Consider the following 19,491-nt stretch of genomic DNA (forward strand, 5'->3'; position numbering starts at 1 on the left):
AGAATGGATTACGACCCAGCAATACCACTGCTAGGTATCTACTCAAAGGACTTAAGGGCAAAGACACAGATGGACATTTGCACACCAGTGTTTATAGCAGCATTATCTACAATTGCAAAGAGATGGAAACAGCCAAAATGTCCATCAACAGACGAGTGGCTAAACAAACTGTAGTATATACATATGATGGAATATTATGCAGCTTTAAGACAGACTAAACTTATGAAGCATGTAATAACATGGATGGACCTAGAGAACATTAAGCTGAGTGAGTCTAGCCAAAATCTAAAGGACAAATACTGTATGGTCCCACTGATGTGAACCGACATTCGAGAATCAGCTTGGAATATATCATTGGTAACAGAGACCAGCAGGAGTTAGAAACAGGGTAAGATAATGGGTAATCGGAGCTGAAGGGATACAGACTGTGGAACAGGACTAGATACAAAAACTCAAAAATGGACAGCACAATAATACCTAAGTGTAATGTAACTATGTTGGAACACTGAATGAAGCTGCACCTGAAATAAAAAAAATAAAAAAAAAAAAATTTCATGCGAAAACATGTCTATTTCAGAATAATATATATTTTGAAAATTCAGGACCTTAAACAAATAACTATAATACCATAACTGATAATGACTTGGCAGCATGCAAATACTTCAGGTTGGAGTGGCACATTCATTCTTGATAAATTTATATAGAATAAATTCTCATAAGACATTTGGTTTCAAAATTGCATATACATGTGATGATATTATGAGCCATTGATTGTATACTTTGGATGGATTGTATGAAGTGTGAATATATTTCAGTAAAATTGTAGTAAAAATTGTATGTACTTAATGAATAATTACAAATAAAATATGAACATATGGTCAATTTAAACACTGATGTGCCAGTTTGAAAGGATGTGTGTAACCTAGAAAAGCTATGTTTTAATCCTAATCTCATTTTGTAAAGGCAGCTGTTTCTTCTAATCTATTCAGTACTATATGTTGGAAACTTTAATTAGATTATCTCCATGGAGATGTGACTCACTTAAGGCTAGGTGTTAAACTGGATTAGGTGGAGACGTGTCTCCACCCATTCTAAGTGGGTCTTGTTTACTTTAGTGGAATCCTATAAAAGAGGAAACATTTTGGAGAAAGCAGGAGATTCAGAGAGAGCAGAGAAAGATGACAGAATGCCACAGAACCATGAAGCAGAGAGTCCACCAGCCAGTGACCTTTGAGGATAAAGAAAGAAAACGCCTCCCAGGGAGCTGGAGAGGAAGCTACCAGATGATGCTGTGTTCTGCCATATGCCCTTCCAGCCAAGAGAGAAACCTTGACCGTGTTCACCAGGTACCTTTCCCCACTTGAGAGAGAAACCCTGAACTTCATCGGTCTTCTTGAATCAAGGTATCTTTCCCTGGATGCTTTAGCATGGGCATTTCTACAGACTTGCTTTAATTGGGACATTTCCACGGCCTAAAAACTGTTAACTTGCAATTTATTAAATTCCCCTTTTTAAAAGCCATTCCATTTCTGGTATATTGCATTCCGGCAGCTAGCAAACTAAAGCAACTGATATTAATTTATCTGAGTTAATTCAAGTCAGTGATTAGAGAGCTGTATTTTTTAAAGTGGAGGTAAAAAAATCTTTAGGAGACATACATGTACACATGTACATTTGAAGACCAAGAGTTAAAAACCCATTGCTGATTAATACTATTAAGCAAAGGATGTATAACCAGAAATGGAACAGCTTTTAAAAGGGGGAATTTATTAAGTTGCAAGTTTACAGTTTTAAGGCCATGGAAATGTCCAAATTAAGGTACCAACAAGAGGTTACCTTCACTCAAGAAAGGCCAATAAAGTTCAGAGTTTCTCTCTCATCTGGGAGGGCACACAGCAATGTCTGCTAGCTTTCTGTCCTCATTTCATAAAGCTTCCCCAGGGGTGTTTTCCTTCTGTTTCAAAGGTCTCTGGCTGCTTGGGCTCTATTGCTTCTGGTGGATCTAAGGCTTTTTTCAAAATGGTTCCATTTTAAAGAACTCCAGTAAGCAACCCCACTTTGAATGGGTGGAGACACATCTGCATGGAAATAATCTAATCAAAGGTTACCATCCACAACTGAGTGAGTTATATCTCCATGGAAATAATCAAAAAGGTCCCACTGTGATTGTGAAAACCTTGTGTCTGATGTTCTTATTATCTACCTTATTGACAGATGAGTAAAACATATGGATTAAAAATAAATAAATAATGGGAACAAATGTTAAAATAAATTTAGTAGATTGAAATGCTAGTGATCAATGAAAGGGAGGGGTAAGGGGTACGGCATGTACGAATTTTTTTTGTTTTCTTTTTATTTCTTTTTCTGAGTTGATGCAAATGTTCTAAGAAATGATCATGATGATGAATACACAAGTATGTGATGATATTGTGAGTTACTAATTATATACGTAGCATGGAATGATTATACGGTAAGAATGTTTGTGTTTTTATGTTGGTATGTTTAATAAATAAACTTTTTTAAAAAAGGAAAAAAAACACGGCTTTTCTAGGGTATATAAATCTTTTCAAACCAGCACACTTAGGATCAGCTAAAAAGGGCATCATGAAGACCCTGCACATAAGAGTTTGCACGTTAATATCTAAATCTAATCACTGAAGCTGAAACAAGACGCACTTGAGACAACACAAGACAAGACATCTGTCCATGCCTTCCTCATGAAGATCCAATGCCATTGCTTATCTGACAAGAATGCACCATGTGGACATTACTTAGTTTTTGACCCCTTCCCCCTTCCCTTTACTTATAAAAACCCTAACTTACATCCCCACTTTGAACAGGTTTGGGGACGATTCCTCCAGTTCCTTGAAAAGTGCATTTGCAATAAATCACCTTCACACTGAGAAAAAAAAAAGGTCCCACTGAGCAATATTGAATGAGGATTAAAGGACATGGCTCTTCTGGGGGACAAAATAGCTTCAAATCGGTACAACATCCATCACACATGTTTCACAAACAGCATGTTTCTGAAATTGCATATTTCATTATGAATAAACACTACAGTATTAATAACTAGAGAAATAATTGGAATGAGTTCCAAAATGCCATAACTTTCATGAGGCATCCTGGAACATATCTTAGGGCATTTATTTTAATTTTGGGGCTTTAAGAACATCTTCTTTGCTTTAATTGGTTCTATGTTTCCATTTTCATCTTCTTTGTAGTTGGTTTTGGAAAACTTTTCCAGTTGTTCCCACCAAGTTCTCCTATCTTTTAATCATTTCTTCATCAGATACACTGAATGCCACTGTTTCATTTCAATGTCTTCTGCTCTTTTTTTAGTGTTCATCTGAAGCACTAATTTCTCACTCTCAGATTTGACCCTCTGCATGACATTCCTCCACAGAGAAGGCCTTCACCTAGCGGAAAACTCTGCTCTATTGTAAAACTCTCTCTTTAAGTTCTGGCAAATCCAAATACCAGTGTTTTTCAGTGATGATTTTCTTCTCTTTCTTTTTCAGTGGTTTCTTGTTTTTAAGTCCAATTGCCTTTGCATGAATATGATATGCAATAGATTCTTGGACAACTTGGTCTTTTGCTCAGCGACCACGCTACCTCCCACCTGGTGTTGCATTCTGGTGATTATGTTTTTAAAATGCTTTCACTGTTAGAAACATGTCCCAAAGTATTTAAAGGAGAAAGGGTATGATATCTGAGATTCACTTTTAAATACTCCAGCAAACAACAAAACAACCAAAAACTTTGTGTAGAGGAAGGCAGATGAAACAAGGATGGCAGAAAGCTGACGACGACTGAAGTGAAGTGATGGGTTCACACAGTTCACTGTACTGTAGTTTTATTTTTATGAGTTTGAAAATGTCCACAATAAAAGTTTAAAAAACAGTAATCAATTTGACTACATTAAAAATAATGATCATTTAAGGCTCTCAAATTATGAAATATCTAGACAAAAATTGGAGTATATTTTCCTCCAATCCTGAGATGTACTTATGTACACAGAAGACCTAAAAGTAGGCAAGAGACTCAAAGTGTTCAGGAATTGAATAGTAAAATATTGAATTTACTTTCATGATACTTATTGCCTTTCCCAAGCACAGATCCCAGATTGCAGATACCTTTTTTGTTTTTGCATGATTGTGATACTTTTTTGAGGTTGGATCTAAATCAGGACAATATGTACTTAGAGTATCATAAGACCTTCTCTTGATTTGATTTTAAAACAGTGTTCACTTTGTATCATCAAAAGCAAAGAATATCCGTGCAATACACCCAAGCCATCTATGGTACTAACAAATGTTATAGTAACATTATCTAAATTGCCAGCAAAAACATATAATTAACCATGAGAAAACAATCAGACAAATCTAAAACATGGAACATTTCTATAAGCCAAATGGCCTGAATTCTTCAAAAAGTCAATGTCATGAAAAAAAAAAAATTCGGGACTTGGCTGGATTGAGACTATTTAGACACAACAACTACAGCAATGATGAACCCTGGTTAGATCTGTTAGGAGAAAAAGAGCTATAAACATTTTAGAGACAAGTGGGTAAATATGCGTAGGAGTATGGTCTGGGTATTAAATGATAAAGAATTATTGCTAATTTTCTTTGATGTGAATATTATATGGTGGTGTTTTTTTTTTTTTATGAAGGGCATGTTGAAGAATTTCAGAGTGAAGTGTCATGTAAATGCCTAAAACATTTTCAAATGGATTAATTTGCTTTTAACTGACTTAGTTTAACACTGTTAATGTAAACATATATCTTAGCAACATAAATAAGAATTACCTGTAGGAGTTGACAAGATAGAGACTTTTTTTTTCTGACACGATTACAAACTTTCTGGCTAACTGCTTTTTAAAGCCAAACAATTAAATAAATAGAATTAAATCATATGTATGTCCCATTCTTGAGTTCTTCAGGTACAGAATAAGGCATTAAATATACGGTAATACCATCAGTTTCTAAAATGAGTGAACATCTCTAAAGTGAACTAAAGTTCTACTGAGAACATTTCCAAGGTACCTTTGTGCTCATTAATTTAGAAACCACAGACACAAATAACTGCTTTTTTTCATTGAATCCAACTATATCATTTCCATCCATACTCTGAATTCTGGAGAACAAAGTTATCATTATTTTACTTCAATTACTAGTAGACACTATTTTCCTTCTCAATTTCCTCAAGTATGATACATGTCTACAAAAATAGGAGTCTGTTTTAACAACCATTGTATTACTCTATAATCATAAAAACATACTGACCAATTTCCAGTCAAGCGAGTAAGATAAATCAGGTCCAGATACTAGAAAACCTCCAGGAAAATCATCACCAAGTTGGGGATGCCAAGTGGGGCTTCTGGTTTTCATGACAGATTTGGAGTTTTGAAAAAATCCCCTGGATAATCAGAATCCAGGCTTTGGAGTTCAGGCACACTTGTACTTACTCCTGGTTCGGTGACATTATAGCCAAGGGAATTTGGGCAGGTAACTTAATTTTTTTAAAAGCAACTTTGTTGAAGTTATGTTTACATACCATAAAATTTACCTGTTATAAGTATACAGTTTGATGATTTTTAGTAAGTTTATAGCTGAACAACCATCATGAGAACATTTCCATCACCCCAAATAGTTTGTTTGCATTCAAACCCCACTCCCCCAGTCCCCGCCGCTTGTCTGCTGTTTCTATAAATTTGATTTTTTATAGAAATTTAATATAAATGGAACCATATGGTCCTTTTGTGTCTGGCAGTCTTTTAGGTTCATTCATGCCCAGTGTTTATTAGTAGTTTCTTCCTTTTTATCACTGAATAATATTCTTTTGTGTGGAGACCAGGCACTCATCAAGATGGCCCGGTGAGATGCTTCTGAGCTTCGTCCCCCAAGGAAGCTTTGAACAATCGGTGAAAACTGACAGACACATTTCTCAGAAAAATAAAAGGCTACTTAAAAGTGGCATATTCTCATGGGGTCCTGGCTGGCCCCTTCCGCACTCCTCACAGGCTCAGCAGGGATTCAACCGATACGCCCTGGAAGCAGAGTAATCCTTCTGCACACCCAAGGGCATGTATCATTTTTATAATCAGAAGAAAAACAAAAGTGATTTCTTAGAAAGTAAAAATTAGTAATCCATGTAATTCCACAAAGAGAAGTAAAAGAACTCAGAAACGCTGGAGTTTAATTTATGGAGACCAATCAGATGCACTTTCAGGAAAACTTCACTGTGCAAAGCACCGGGGCCATAAAAGTAACAGGTGGACTCATTCTTAAGGAAAATTAGAACTAATGCAGTGTTTTTCTCAATCTGTTCAACCTGCTGAGGTACCTCAAAGTCTACTGAAGCAGGTGAAGGGAAGGCCCAGTCCCTTGTGGCCTTCCACTGCATCTACTTCTGAAACTTCCAACTACACTTATGGTGACATTTGCCCGTTTTATAGATTGAGGTTCCGTATAAGATTAAATTAAAGATTTTACACTTTTAAAGGTTTGAAAACTGGTGATATAAAAGAACAATGTGGAAACTGGGACACAGCCTGGTATTATAAAAAAAAATACTGGACTGGGAGTTCATGATTCAAGTTTTATTCCAGTTGTACATGTTGGACACCCATGTGAAAGGGACAATTCTACTTTTCACTTCTCTAAAATGATGGCATTTTCTACATAAACTTTTATGTCACTTATCCATCAAGTATTTGTTAAGTGTACATATATACATTAAGTGTATTCATATATACATGGTAAAGTAATAACAACACAAAAAAAGGCTGTAAAAAACATCTTGAGGTTATAAGCAAAGTCTTTATAGATGTGACAATTTGGGTCTAGGGAATGAATAAAAATCTGCCAGCTGATTAAAAAGAAAAAAGATGGGGCATTAGAATTACATGTTTAAAAGTATGAACTTAAAAATAAATGTCCCGGCGGGCGGCGGTGGCGCAGTGGCAGGGTTCTCGCCTGCCATGCTGGAGACCCGGTTCGATTCCCGGTGCCTGCCCATGCAAAAAAAAAAAAAGAAAAATCCACTAGTGAATGAACACTTATGTACAGAATTTTATCCTCACAACAAACAATCCATGGAGGTAGATTTGTTTGATACCCGAAGCCTAGGTGGCGGGTTTAAATGTATACAAATACCGAATGGGTGTAAAACAGTAAAGTGCTGCTAGAAGAAGAAAAAGGTGAGAGACAAGGCTGGAAATGCAAGCACCGCACTTTACTGTGGAGCAAGCAGAGCAAAGAAGGAAGGTATCACTGGAATTGCAGGTCAGTGTAAAACCTAGACGTCTTATATGTGACATATATAGTGACGAATCTATGTGTATGTGTGTGCATTCATCCCAGCTCTGTCCACAGAGCAGGATGAGGAGCAAAGACACGTTCAATGAGGGTCAGCAAGGAACACCAGGTGGCCTCCCGCCCTCCCTGCGGCCCACTCCGCCACATCCCGCTGACACTTCGCGCCAGACCCGCGGACCTTCACCGCCTCCGCCTTCCACAGCCCGCAGCGGCAGGCACCGTCAGCTCCTGCGATGCCCCGGGGTGAAAGCCAAGGCGGCCCCCCACGTCAGCCGCCGTGGACGCTCGGCGAAGGGTGGGGAATAAGACGCAGAGAGGAAGAACCGAGGAGGCGCGGCGACCAGCGGGTAACCGTGACAGCAGCGCCAGAGCAGGGCGCCGCAGAGCCCCGTGGGTGGTGGGGGCGGGGACTCGGCGCTCACCCCTTTCTTATTGGAGCTCTTCGCTGCCAGTCGCCGCCTCCTACTTCGCGTCCCCAGCCCCTCCGAGCCGGCCTTCAGTTAAATGGCGGGCGGGGCCGGGCGGCGACTTCCGGTTGGGAGAAGAAAGTCGAGCAGAAGGAGGGGCCGTGGAGAGGGAGGAGGAGGAAGAGGAAGGGGCCCGGCGGCGGCTGTAGGTTGTACGGCGGCTCTCCCCCGGGCGGACGATGGACAGCCAGGGCAGGAAGGTGGTGGTGTGCGACAACGGCACCGGGGTAAGCGCCCGGTGGAGGCCTCAGCCGGCACAGGCCCCGGCCGGCGTGTGCGGGGGGCGCGCGGGCCCTGGGCTCCCGCGGCCGCGCCTCTGGGCCCTCCTCAGCCGGTCCCGGCCAAGGGGTGCGGGGCGGTGCCTCCCGCCACGGCGGGCGCCGGGGCCGAGCGGGTGGGGCCCTGGTTTCCCCAGAACCGGCCAGCCCCGCAGCCTTCCGGGTCAGGGCGGCGGGCCAGGCCGGCGCCGGACCGGGCTCCCACCTGCTGCCGGGATAGGAGCCGGCTCGCTGCTTGGGCTGAGAGGATTTGTCCAGGGAACTCGGAGGAACCGGGAGGCGTGAAAGGCTGGGTTTGTGGGTTCCGAGATGGGTCCATTCCCCGGTGTGTGAAAAAGGAGAAGGACCAAGAGGCCTTCCTCTTCCTGTATAGTTGAAGACAGTGAACAGGAGGCAGGAAACGGCTGAAAGGGAAGTGCTTGTGCTGTCATGCAGTGGGCCTCAGGCCCCTCGCCGTGTTAAAGGTGCCTTTTTTTTTTTAAGCGAGGGGGAGGCCTGATGGCAGCGCGTCATTTACTTTTTATTTTGCATGCTGGTAATTTGGCCCGGCTGCAGCCCCTCAGGGACTAGCACATTCCATATTAGAGCCTCTAGAAGGCCCAAGTGTTAATTCTGCAGATTGATGGCCTTGGGGGAATCAGTTTTGGTCTTCTCCCCCCACCCCCCACCCCCCTTTTCTTAGGTGCAGAGTACTGAATGTTCGTCTTTGGAGTACTTTAGTGTTCGTCTAAAGCCAGTTCGTCTCTTACTGGCATTCTAAGATGCCCGTAAAATGTAAAAATCTGATAAAAGCACTGATTTCGACATTATTTGAACATTTCCTTTGAAATACTCCCCTTTATTTTAAAATATGTATTTTGGGCAGTAAAGTCAGCAGATTAGAAGATGGAAATGTTATTTGTTTTGCATGACTTGTAGAGTGATCATTTATCCCTGAATTACAGTAATTTTTGAATTGTTATATATTGTGATTTTTCTCCCCTCTCTCCCTAAATGTGACATACACTTTATTTTTACTTGAACTTTCACATACATTTTGGAAACTGGATTGAGGGAGAAAAAGAGCAGGTACTAACTGCCACAATACTACCCTTGATTTAATTGATCAACTTTTACCACCAGTTATACTGGCTTCATCTACACTACGTTAAAAATGAATCGATTGTGATGATTAAAAAAATATTTGAGCCTTCTAGCTTCATATATTCTGGAGAAGTTAGAAGGAAAAATCTGAGAGGATCATATGGTAGCTCATGACACACTCTGGGATCTGTCTTGTAACTGCTTGTTGAAGAGTGCTTTGAAAACTATTGCTTTTTTATTTCTTTGCTTTGTATATATCTTATACTATACTATAAAAAAGTTTTTAAAAAGTGAATGGGAATACAAAGAGTGTTATCATATAGTGGGACATCCATAAAAAATAGAATACTTAAAACAAGGAGGCAGATCCATTGCTATAGAAATATGTCCAAAATGTATTGTTAAATTAAAAAAAAAGTTTTAAGATGATCCCATCTGTGTGGGTGTCTTTATTAAAGATCATGTATCCAGAAACTCCTAGCTGCTTATGAAAGTTTTGGAGGGATACACAAGAAATGTTCATAGTGGTTACCCTGAGACTGGGGATAAGGAGGGAGGGAACAATGCTGAAGAAGACTTAAAGAAGATATTCTGGCTTAATTTTTTTTTGATTAATGGAAATGGTTGGTACCCTAAAGTATTTTCATTTGCCCTTAACACTTTAGGGTTTAAAATTATAAGGTATTTGAGAAGTTGATTTTTTTTTTAAGCCCTCTGCAGGCACAACGTGCCAGATGCTGGTCCTTCTGTATTTCCTCATCAGCCCCCAACTAGGTCAGTGTGTTATGGTGGGCTGGTGGAGGGAAAGTCTTGTCATTCCTCTCATTCCAGAAATGCTTCTGCCTTATGACTGACTGTTCAAAGCTGCCATCTAAAATAGAGCCACTGAAAGTGGCCGGAGAGAGGAAAATCTGAAGATTGTCACTGCTCTCGGTTTAGATGACTTTCAAGAGTCAGACCCAGGAGTTTGGCCCTGGCATTGTGTGTCTCGTTCCATCAGCAGTGACTTCCATCCCCAACAATCATAAAGACTTTCCAGGTGTCTCCTGTGTTTTTGGCAGGGTTTCACTACTGTCTAGTGATACAAAGTAGCTTATAGTGCTGGAATAGCTATGTTTTCATTTATAATTCACATTTTAGTTGATTATGGCCTGTTTCATCAAGCTTATGTTAATTTATATGTTCTACTTGACAGTGTTTGCCATAGAAACAAACCCAAAACAAATTTGGCTTTACTCTGTTAGCCTGTCATTTGACAGCGTGAAAAGTGTTCCATCTTGAACATGTTTTGAATGAAATAAACTCTTTTGAGGTGGCCCTCTAAGATTAGAACAATTATTATGCAGCTAAATTAACAGATACATCAGTACCATCAGATAAAATTACTAAGGGAAAAATACAAATTAAACAAGCCCAAATGGGACTTTATAAATCCAAGTTTATTTTTTGAGAGGAAAAGCAGATGTAGATCAAATTCTTCATTTGTGCTTGAAAGAACATTATACTGTGCATGTTCTTACCATTTGATGACTCAGTGGGAAGTCAGGGAGCCAGTTTAAACCACAGTGCTGTGAAGAGGAAACTATATATGGTAAAATCTATTTCTTTAACACAGCCTTATTGCACATGAGATAACTAAGTCACCAAGTGTTAAAATTATTGGAGTAGAGGAAAAAATTTCATTAATTAAATTGTACAAAATGAGTAGTTTAGAAAGTAATATTTTTGTGTTTTTTCACCTGAAATCTAAATGGCTTAGATTTTTTTTTAATACTGTGGTTTTTTTGTTTGTTTTTAATAAGAAAGGAGATGTTAGATTGGCTATCAAAAAGTTTGTATTCTGAGAAATAGATTGTTGTAATTATATTCTTGTGATAGCTCTTAATGCTTTCATATTTGAAAGAAAAATATGTACCAAGGAATGGTGCAGTTATTGTCATTTTGACTGACTACCTTAATATATACACTGGATTACTAGGGTAGCATGTGCTTCCATTGAGCTTCTACTTAAGCAGAATGGATAATTTTAGTAAGTGATTGATATCTTCAATTTGAATTAAAATCCAAATATTCACTGTTTATAAAGTACAGTAATCATAGGCTTTAAAATATGTTGGCAATTGTTTCTACAGTTCCAAGGGTCTCAATTTTTGTCTTCTGATTTAGGCTCTTGGCATATGTTTTGTTGCTTAAAGTATATTCAGATGCATTCTAAATGTTTGAACATTTATAATCAGGAAACACTGAATGATCAGTTATTTACTGCTCTTCCCTGTTGCATATTTCTGAGTGTTTGAGGCTCAGAATGAGAGAGGAGGCATGTCAACTTTAGCAGCCTTAAGATTATACCCAGTCCTGGGCTCCTCCCATCTTCAACTTCTCTTATGATTTCTGGAGTTAATAGAGTTATTTGCAATTAAAATGCTGAAAATGACCCTTACAAGCTTATCGATTCTCTTTTCAGTTGTTCACTCTATCATTTTCTTTGAGAACATTTATATCAATTTAAAGAAACATTTGTAGCCTGGTAAATGTACACTTTTGAACCACCCATTCTCCGTATCTCTTTGTTACTTTGAGGAAAATTAAGAGTTGAACATTCAGAAAGTATTTAAGGTCTATATATGAGATATATGTGTAAATTATAATTAATGCTGTTATTAGGCTGGTGATCATGACATTTCAGCTAAACAAAAAAGTAGTATATGAAAAGCTGATCTCTTTACCGATTGTTATTTAGAGGAAGGGAATTAAAGTACCCAATGACCCTAGTACTGTTTTTGTATGTTTACTTTAATTCTCTAATATACTATCACATGAAATAATCCATAATAAAATAAACCAATTTTCCTATTAAAAAAAAAAAAGTAGTGTATGCTTGGAATAATGCAGAGAACAGATTCTCTAAAGACCCTCCCAGGGTCATTTCAGTTCATGTCAGGTGAGCTGTGTTTTGATTTAAAGACAATAGAGTTAGTGATTATGGAGAGAAAAACAGAAGAGTTTTGAAATGTTTCTTTTAGTTTGAACATACTAAAAAATACTGGGTTTTATTCTTTCCCCTGTGGTAATTTTTCCTCGAAAGTCCTTCCCAGTTCATATGGATAAATTTTTTTTTATTAATTAAAAAATTTTTTTTTAAATACCAAAAAACACCAAACGCAAACATTCATAACTTTTGATCATTCCATTCTACATATAATCAGTAATTCACAGTATCATCACATAGCTGCATATTCATCATCATGATCATTTCTTGGAACGTTTGCATCTATTCAGAAAAAGAAATAAAAAGAAAACAGAAAAAAAATCATACGTACCATATCCCCCTACCTCTCCCCTTTACCGATCACCATCATTTCACTCTAAATTTATTATAACATTTGTTCCCCCTATTATTCATCTTTATTCCATATGTTTTACTTGTCTGTTGATAAGATAGATAAAAGGAGCATCAGACACAAGGTTTTCACAATCACACAGCCACGTTGTGCATATTGATAAATTTTGGAGGTGACATTATAGGAAAAAAAAATGAACTAGCACCGCTGAATTATGTTTAACACTCCCTTGAGGTAGAAAAGTTTATTTGTGTTCTTTACTATCAGCCTCTGTACAAATAGGAGGTAGGTATGAACAAGCAGGTTATCATCTATTGTATATGCCATCATATCACATTAAATTCTGTATTGCAAGGTTATCCAATAAGAATTGTACTACACTTAGAAATAGGTGGCTATCCCTGAAAAATGCCCTGAACTTGGTGGCTTAGTGGTAAGCTTAGGAAGACTAAGTTTTGTAGGCTTGGAAGAAAACATATCCAAATAATGTATTTTATGTAGATTCTAAAATGTAAACATGAGCTGAGAGGATAGGAATTCAGGTGGTATTGTGAATATGAACTTTCTAATTTCAGACAGATTTTCCATAAAAATAGTTTTAATCTGCTCAAGTCATGACTTTCACATAACCAAAAAGCTCTGTTTATAAAAAATGAGTGAAATTAATGATGACAGAATGTTCTAGGCTATTTATAATTAAAAGTAGTTCATCAGTATTTCCAGCAGGAAGCAAAGTAGAAACCTTTGAAAATATCAAAATTTTGTTAATTTTGTTAAAAGTCATTGAGTTTAAGATTGTTGCTATGATTTACTACCATCAAACAAAAGCTGCTTTTTGTCAAGAAGTAGGTTAATAGTTTCCATCCACTTTTGTATTACTACTGCCACGTATCACATCCAGCTGCTGTTTTTAGTCCTTAATTCTTCGAAGAGAAGGTATAGTGCCTGGATTCATAGATCAATGGACTTTTTTTGAATTTTAATTATATTCTCAGTCTTAAAGTTAACATAGTATCATATTCTCAAGTCAACAGCAGAACTTTAATATTTACTGATAAGTAATTTAATGTGCATTTGCTATGTGCCATACACTATGTTCTCAGACACCTGGGATTTATCAATAAGCACAAAAATCTTTGCTCAACATAGCTTACATTGAACAGAGACTTAAGTGGGATAGAAGCTACAATTATATTTCTTTTCTGTAGTTTCCTCCTCTCATTCTGTGTTTTTTAATAGCCTTTTCCCTGGCAATGTCTGCTCTTAAAAATAAGACTAAGGAAATTATAATATTGGCATTAGAAAACCCTTGATTCTATTGCTCTGGTCTTTTAAGTCTCTTGCTATATCAGTTTCTTAAACATAAAGTGGAAGTATTATCAGAATCATTGATACATCCCTCTTGGGAAGTACATTATGTGAATATGATACTTTGTTACCTGGTGTTGCTAAATATATTTATCTAAATATTTCAGTAAAATGTTAATAACCCAATATGCCTTCTAAAGTGTACTTTCATGTGATACTAGTCCAAGGGCCACTTGGTTTTCCTATTTTAGTTAAGTGAATTGCACAAGATGAATAAAAATCTGTTTTAGAATTGAGACATTAGTGTTCGTTTTCTAACATTTGTCTTTTTAAAAATGTTTAGTGTTTGTTGAATGAATTTGTCCATTCCCTCAGTACTTCTTGAGTGACAACTATGTACCAGCACCTTTTCCTGGTATCATGCTCTTACATGAACAAGAACTCTGGTGGAAGTCAGTGCCTTAAAGGAAATAAAAAGAGAGTGGGCATGTATTAGTTTGCTGAAGCTGCCAGAATGCATTATACAAGAAATGTAATGGCTTTTTAAAAAATAATTTAATAGTTATACATTTACAGTTCTAAGGCCATGAAAATGTCCAAATTAAGGTACCAACATGAGGTTACCTTCACTCAGGAAGGGCTGATGCCTCCTGGAACACCTCTGTCAGCTGAGAAAGCATGTATCTAGCGTCTGCTCTTCCTTGTTCCTGGTTCTGTTGCTTCTACTCTCTGATGCCAATGGTTTCCTCTCTAAGTATCTGTAGGCCTTCAGTTAGCACCTCTGGGACACATCTCTGGGTTCTGACTTGCATACCATCTCATGGGAAGGCACATGGTGGCATGTGCTGGGCTTTGCCCATGTCTAGGTGTCTGCTCTCTCTATTGGCACTCCAAACATCTATGTGTCTTTCAGCTCTGAAGCAACTGCTCTCCAAGCATCTGCATCTGAGGTTTCTTCTGAATGTTTCCAATTTTAAAGAACTCCAGTAGACTAATCAAGACCCACCTTAAATGGGTGGAGTCACACCTCAGTCTAATTAAAAGGCCACACCCACAATTAGGCACATCACATCTTCATGGAGATAATCTAATAAAAAGTTTTAACCCTAAAGTATTGAATCAGGATTGAAAGAAACACAAAATTGGATCAGGATTAAAACATAGCTTTTCTGGGGTACGTAATAGTTTCAAACCAGCACAGGGCAGCAAATACACCTAAAGATAAGGAGAAGAATCAAAGGAGAAAGAGAAGTTATAACAGAGAAGAAATGAGTAACATTCTATAACAAATGAGTATGACTGCTGTATCATTATATTGATATTTCTTTTAATCTCCAGTGTCTTGGAGCAACTAAAAGGAAAAGAACTGAAATTGTGGAACTGTAACTCATACCAAACTTTGAAATCTGTTCTGTAACTACTTGTTGAAATGTACTTGGAAAATTATTCTTTTTTGTATATTTGTTATATTTCACAATAAAAATGTTAAAAAAAAAAGAGTGGACATCTACTGTGGGTAGGATTTGAAAGTTTGAAAAATTTACAATACTGTATAAATGCAAAGTGGTATTTTTAAGTGTATATGTAAGTTAAATTCCTTGACACTAATCTACTTTTGTGTTTCCTTCCAGTTTGTGAAATGTGGATATGCAGGCTCTAACTTTCCAGAACACATCTTCCCAGCTTTGGTTGGAAGACCTATTATCAGATCAACCACCAAAGTGGGAAACATTGAAATCAAGGTAATATTTTATTTATTGATAAATGAGGATAAAAGCCTGTGAAGTATTCTTTGAATTAAGTAGTTTTAAAATATGATACCATGAAAAACAAGGGGGGAAAGACAGAATTTCTCATATTTTAAATTTATACCAACCCTTGAACAATGGTACAAAAACAATAATCACATCTGATTTTGTTTATATATGGCTCAATGCCATTAGTCTCTAAGTAAAGTAAAATACTTCAATTGGGTATATTAATGTGAAATACCATATTAGTGACTTTATGTCCTATAAAATAATTTTTTAGAAGAATTACTGGTATTTTTATGTCTTTCAATTCCATATATTTGTTATTACATGTTAGTGTCCTTTTGTGACCTTAGACTTTTTCTTTCTATGTTCTCACGGCCTGATCCCCCTGTTTTTTTATATAGTTAATCAGGAAAACACAGGATGTAAATTGCATTGGTTCCTCTTTTTACTATGTAGTAACTGATTTCCATAATGTGCAGGAGGAGGCTATGCTAATCTTTATTTGGCCTTGCATTATTTATCTTACCATAAGAAAAGAAGAGGGAAGGTTGTCATTGCCTACTCACTGCATCTAACGTCAGAGACTACATTAAGGATGACACATTTTCCTCCCATATTAAACAGATCAGACATCAAGTGAGTTACATGATTTTAGAAGAAAGAAAGACATAGAACAATCCAAAGGGTAATGTTCACTGATTCACTTAAATTTCTCAGGTGGCCTAGAGATCAGGTTGTACAGAGTGCAGAATTTAGGGACTGTTAGTGAATTATTTGTGAACAAGCTAGGATTGTTGATCCTATTTAAACAGTGTTTTGCAAGACTATGCATCATTTGAAATAGGACTGTGCATTTGTTGAGATCTCTAGGAAGATGGTGATAGATGCTATGCACTGGCTCTCTGCTGTTGTGACTAGAGAACCGAGGTAGACAGTGAATAAAAATACAAACTAAAGTCAGCTTCTGTGTTAGTTTTTTAAATTATTCTGGCCTCTATTTTATGTTACAAAAAAAAAAAAAGCAAATGGAACATTCAGTATGAAGTTTAGCTTGTTTTTTAGGGTCTTTTCTATTGGGAAATTTATAGAATTTCTTACTCTTTTTGTAAACCTTCATTCTGATTGAATTCAATCTTAAATGAACTTTGACTTAGAATTTAGCTAATAGTAGTGATAAGGATAAACTACTTTCTAATGAAGTTGAAAAGAATGTTTTATCAGTGACGGGCTTTTAAAGAAGGGTTTTTTTATATACTTTAGGACTGACATTTTTGAGTTACTAAGATAGGTCATATACGGCCATTTTTATTCCCTGAAAGAGAAATAGACACACAAGTAATTACACATTTCTTCATCCCTACTTTTTGCTTTTTAAGGCCAAATGATAGAAATCAAACCAACCAATATTTAATGACATTTTTGCCAAGTAATTCCCCAGTAGCATTTGCTTGTATGGTTTGCCATTCTGTATTCTGTTGGCTCAATTCTGTTCAATCTGCTTAACCTTTTAAGTCTTTCAAATTATATTGTTCTTCCAGGAGAAAACAGTAACAGGGACCTGTTTCCAATTTAACTTGAGTACTAGAGCTTGGAAAAACAGCCCCAAACTATCGAACCCTCTACCTATCCAGCTATACTTTTTCTGTTGTCATTTATTTTCCTTAATTAACAGTCTTAAATTCAGTAATTAATTGAAGAAACTTGACTTTTTGGAATTCCTGTACCTAGAGGACTGACTTAAACTTTTGTCTTTTTAGCTAAAATGTAATAGTAGACTAAAAATTGGAAATTTAGATTGTTTGAGTTAATTTTCATTAAGGAGTAATAATTGTCCATGTTAATTTGGCCCTAATTATTAACTCCATAAAATAGTAGTACTGCTTCTGACCTCTACCTAATTTGTCTCTATTGCTTGTATGTTTAAAAATTTCAGTGAGGATTTTATTTAGGCCTTTTCTGACTCTTACTTCTACCTTCTCTCTCTTCACCTTTCTTGACCTGTTGAAGTAGAATAACAAAAAGATGGTAAGTGAGGTTACACACATGCTGTTTGTTTTCCACTTTTGCTTGGTGGGACAGTAGTTGTTGTTTTGTGTCCCTTTAGTGTTGGGGAGGGGGGGTAATTCCATATTTTTATTTTAAGTACTTTGATTTTTAACTTGTTAATTGCTTCAGTTTGGTAGCAACTAATTAAGTCCTATTCTTTCCTGATTGCATACAATGGACCAACAATAACTAATTACTAACATAGTTTTGAATTGTTTTCCTTTTGTTTCTTGTAGATGAATGTTATAATTAAAATGGAATGTGATGTGCATAGTATTAGAAACCAAGTGGCTTTATATAGGATACATCAAGAAACCAAGTGACTTTATATAGGATATTTATGATCCAGAAAATGGGCAAAATTGTTACATTTGGATAAATCCACAGTATTAGTCAGTGCTAAATTGAGCTTTGCCTATTCTAGCCTGTGTGTGTGTGTGTATATATATATTTGCATCCCAGTATGGTATCACTTGTGAATTTAATAAATTGAGTCACATTTTAATGTGCAAATGAACTGTGGAAGAAAAAAGACTGACTTGTTTCCTGTACTATCCTTGTTAGCAGATTTTATGTTATCTGAGAATAAGAAAAAGATGAAACAGTTGTAAGGCTTTCCACAAACAACAGATACAGATTTTCGCCCCCAATAAATACTATTTTGTGTTGCCTTTTTCTTTTGAACTAGCAGCTTGCTGGGCTATCCCAGACAATTGACTTTTTTATTACACTTTTTGTGATAAATGCTTCAGTAGTAGGTATTTTCAACTTTATTTTTTTAAGTTTTAATATTATTTGTAGGCAGCTTTGCCAAAGATGAATATTAGGCTTTACTGGTGATATATTTTAGCAGTAACTGTGATGTTTTCTTTTGAATAAACAAAAACATTTAAAGGTAGAAAATCCTATATTTATTGTAAATAAAAAATCATGCATCAGTCTTAAAATCTTAAGACAGCTAAGAAAAGAATATACTTGTGGAGAGCATTGTGGGGTTAATTTTAAAAATGTTCTTTATGAAATTTCCTTTTAGGGATTTTAATTGTGATTTTAAAGTTGTGTTTGCTCTATTTTCTAACTTGAAGTGATAAGGTTCACAATAATTTTTGGCTAACATCCACACTACCTGCTTTTTGTAAAGCATAATTGCCTTTGAAATAGCATCTCAGACGGTTACTGTGACTTTTCATTCTTTTAGGTGATAGCTGACAATTTAAGCTTGAATGCCCAGTGGTGAGGCAGGTGGTAAAAACCTGTGGTATGATGTGATCAATTTTCTGAGGGGTGAGGGCAAGTTTTATAACTTTCTTAGCATTTTTGGTTTTGAGGGCAAGTGTTCTAAGGAAGATTTTATGTTCTAGGATTTTTAAGTAAAAATTTTAGATGCAGATAAATTTTTGAATTAGGTAGCTTAGGCTACTTAAGAAATTTTGCACTACTCAAATAAGTTAATTTTTTTCTCTTCCATTTCAAATTTCCTCTTTATTCAGGGGGATGGTAAGGGTATTCAATGCCAGATGTTTCTTTCATTTAATCCTTTATACTATATATGGTCCTAGAAGTAGATGTGTAAGGCTTTTATTTTGAGTTGTCATTGTATCAGATCATGTAATCTCTGATTCTTACATGGAATAAAAAGTAAATATTTTGATGAAATCAGATCAGACTTATTCCAAATTGGTTGAAATAGAGTTGTGAATATATATTAACATAAACCATCTCATTTATCTAGTATGTTACCTTGTATGACCCCAAAAAAATGTTAAATTCTGATATATTCTAGAGGAAAGAAAGTAACACAATTGTGTATTAAATTAGATTTGTTAACAGCCAAAGTAGTATATCCATTTGCAGATAAAGATTTTTTCCCCCAACATTTTTTAAGAAAT

The 19,491-nt window shown here is 36.6% G+C and overlaps 1 protein-coding gene and 1 pseudogene across 1 annotated transcript in view; one reads left to right on the forward strand and one right to left on the reverse strand.

Moving 5' to 3' along the window:
• Window positions 1–3,151: 3,151 nt before the first annotated feature.
• LOC143661137 (M-phase phosphoprotein 6 pseudogene) lies at window positions 3,152–3,634 on the reverse strand (annotated as a pseudogene).
• Window positions 3,635–7,831: 4,197 nt separating this feature from the next.
• Window positions 7,832–19,491, forward strand: part of ACTR2 (actin related protein 2) — a 35,170-nt gene continuing 23,510 nt past the window's right edge. Inside the window, exons 1-2 of the mRNA XM_077134405.1 lie at window positions 7,832–8,016; window positions 15,431–15,541. Coding sequence (XP_076990520.1) covers window positions 7,969–8,016; window positions 15,431–15,541 — 159 coding nt within the window. The 5' untranslated portion in view covers window positions 7,832–7,968. The remainder of the gene's footprint in view (window positions 8,017–15,430; window positions 15,542–19,491) is intronic.

Source organism: Tamandua tetradactyla, chromosome 17, assembly GCF_023851605.1.
Source record: "Tamandua tetradactyla isolate mTamTet1 chromosome 17, mTamTet1.pri, whole genome shotgun sequence".
In the NCBI taxonomy this organism is placed as follows: Eukaryota; Metazoa; Chordata; class Mammalia; order Pilosa; family Myrmecophagidae; genus Tamandua; species Tamandua tetradactyla.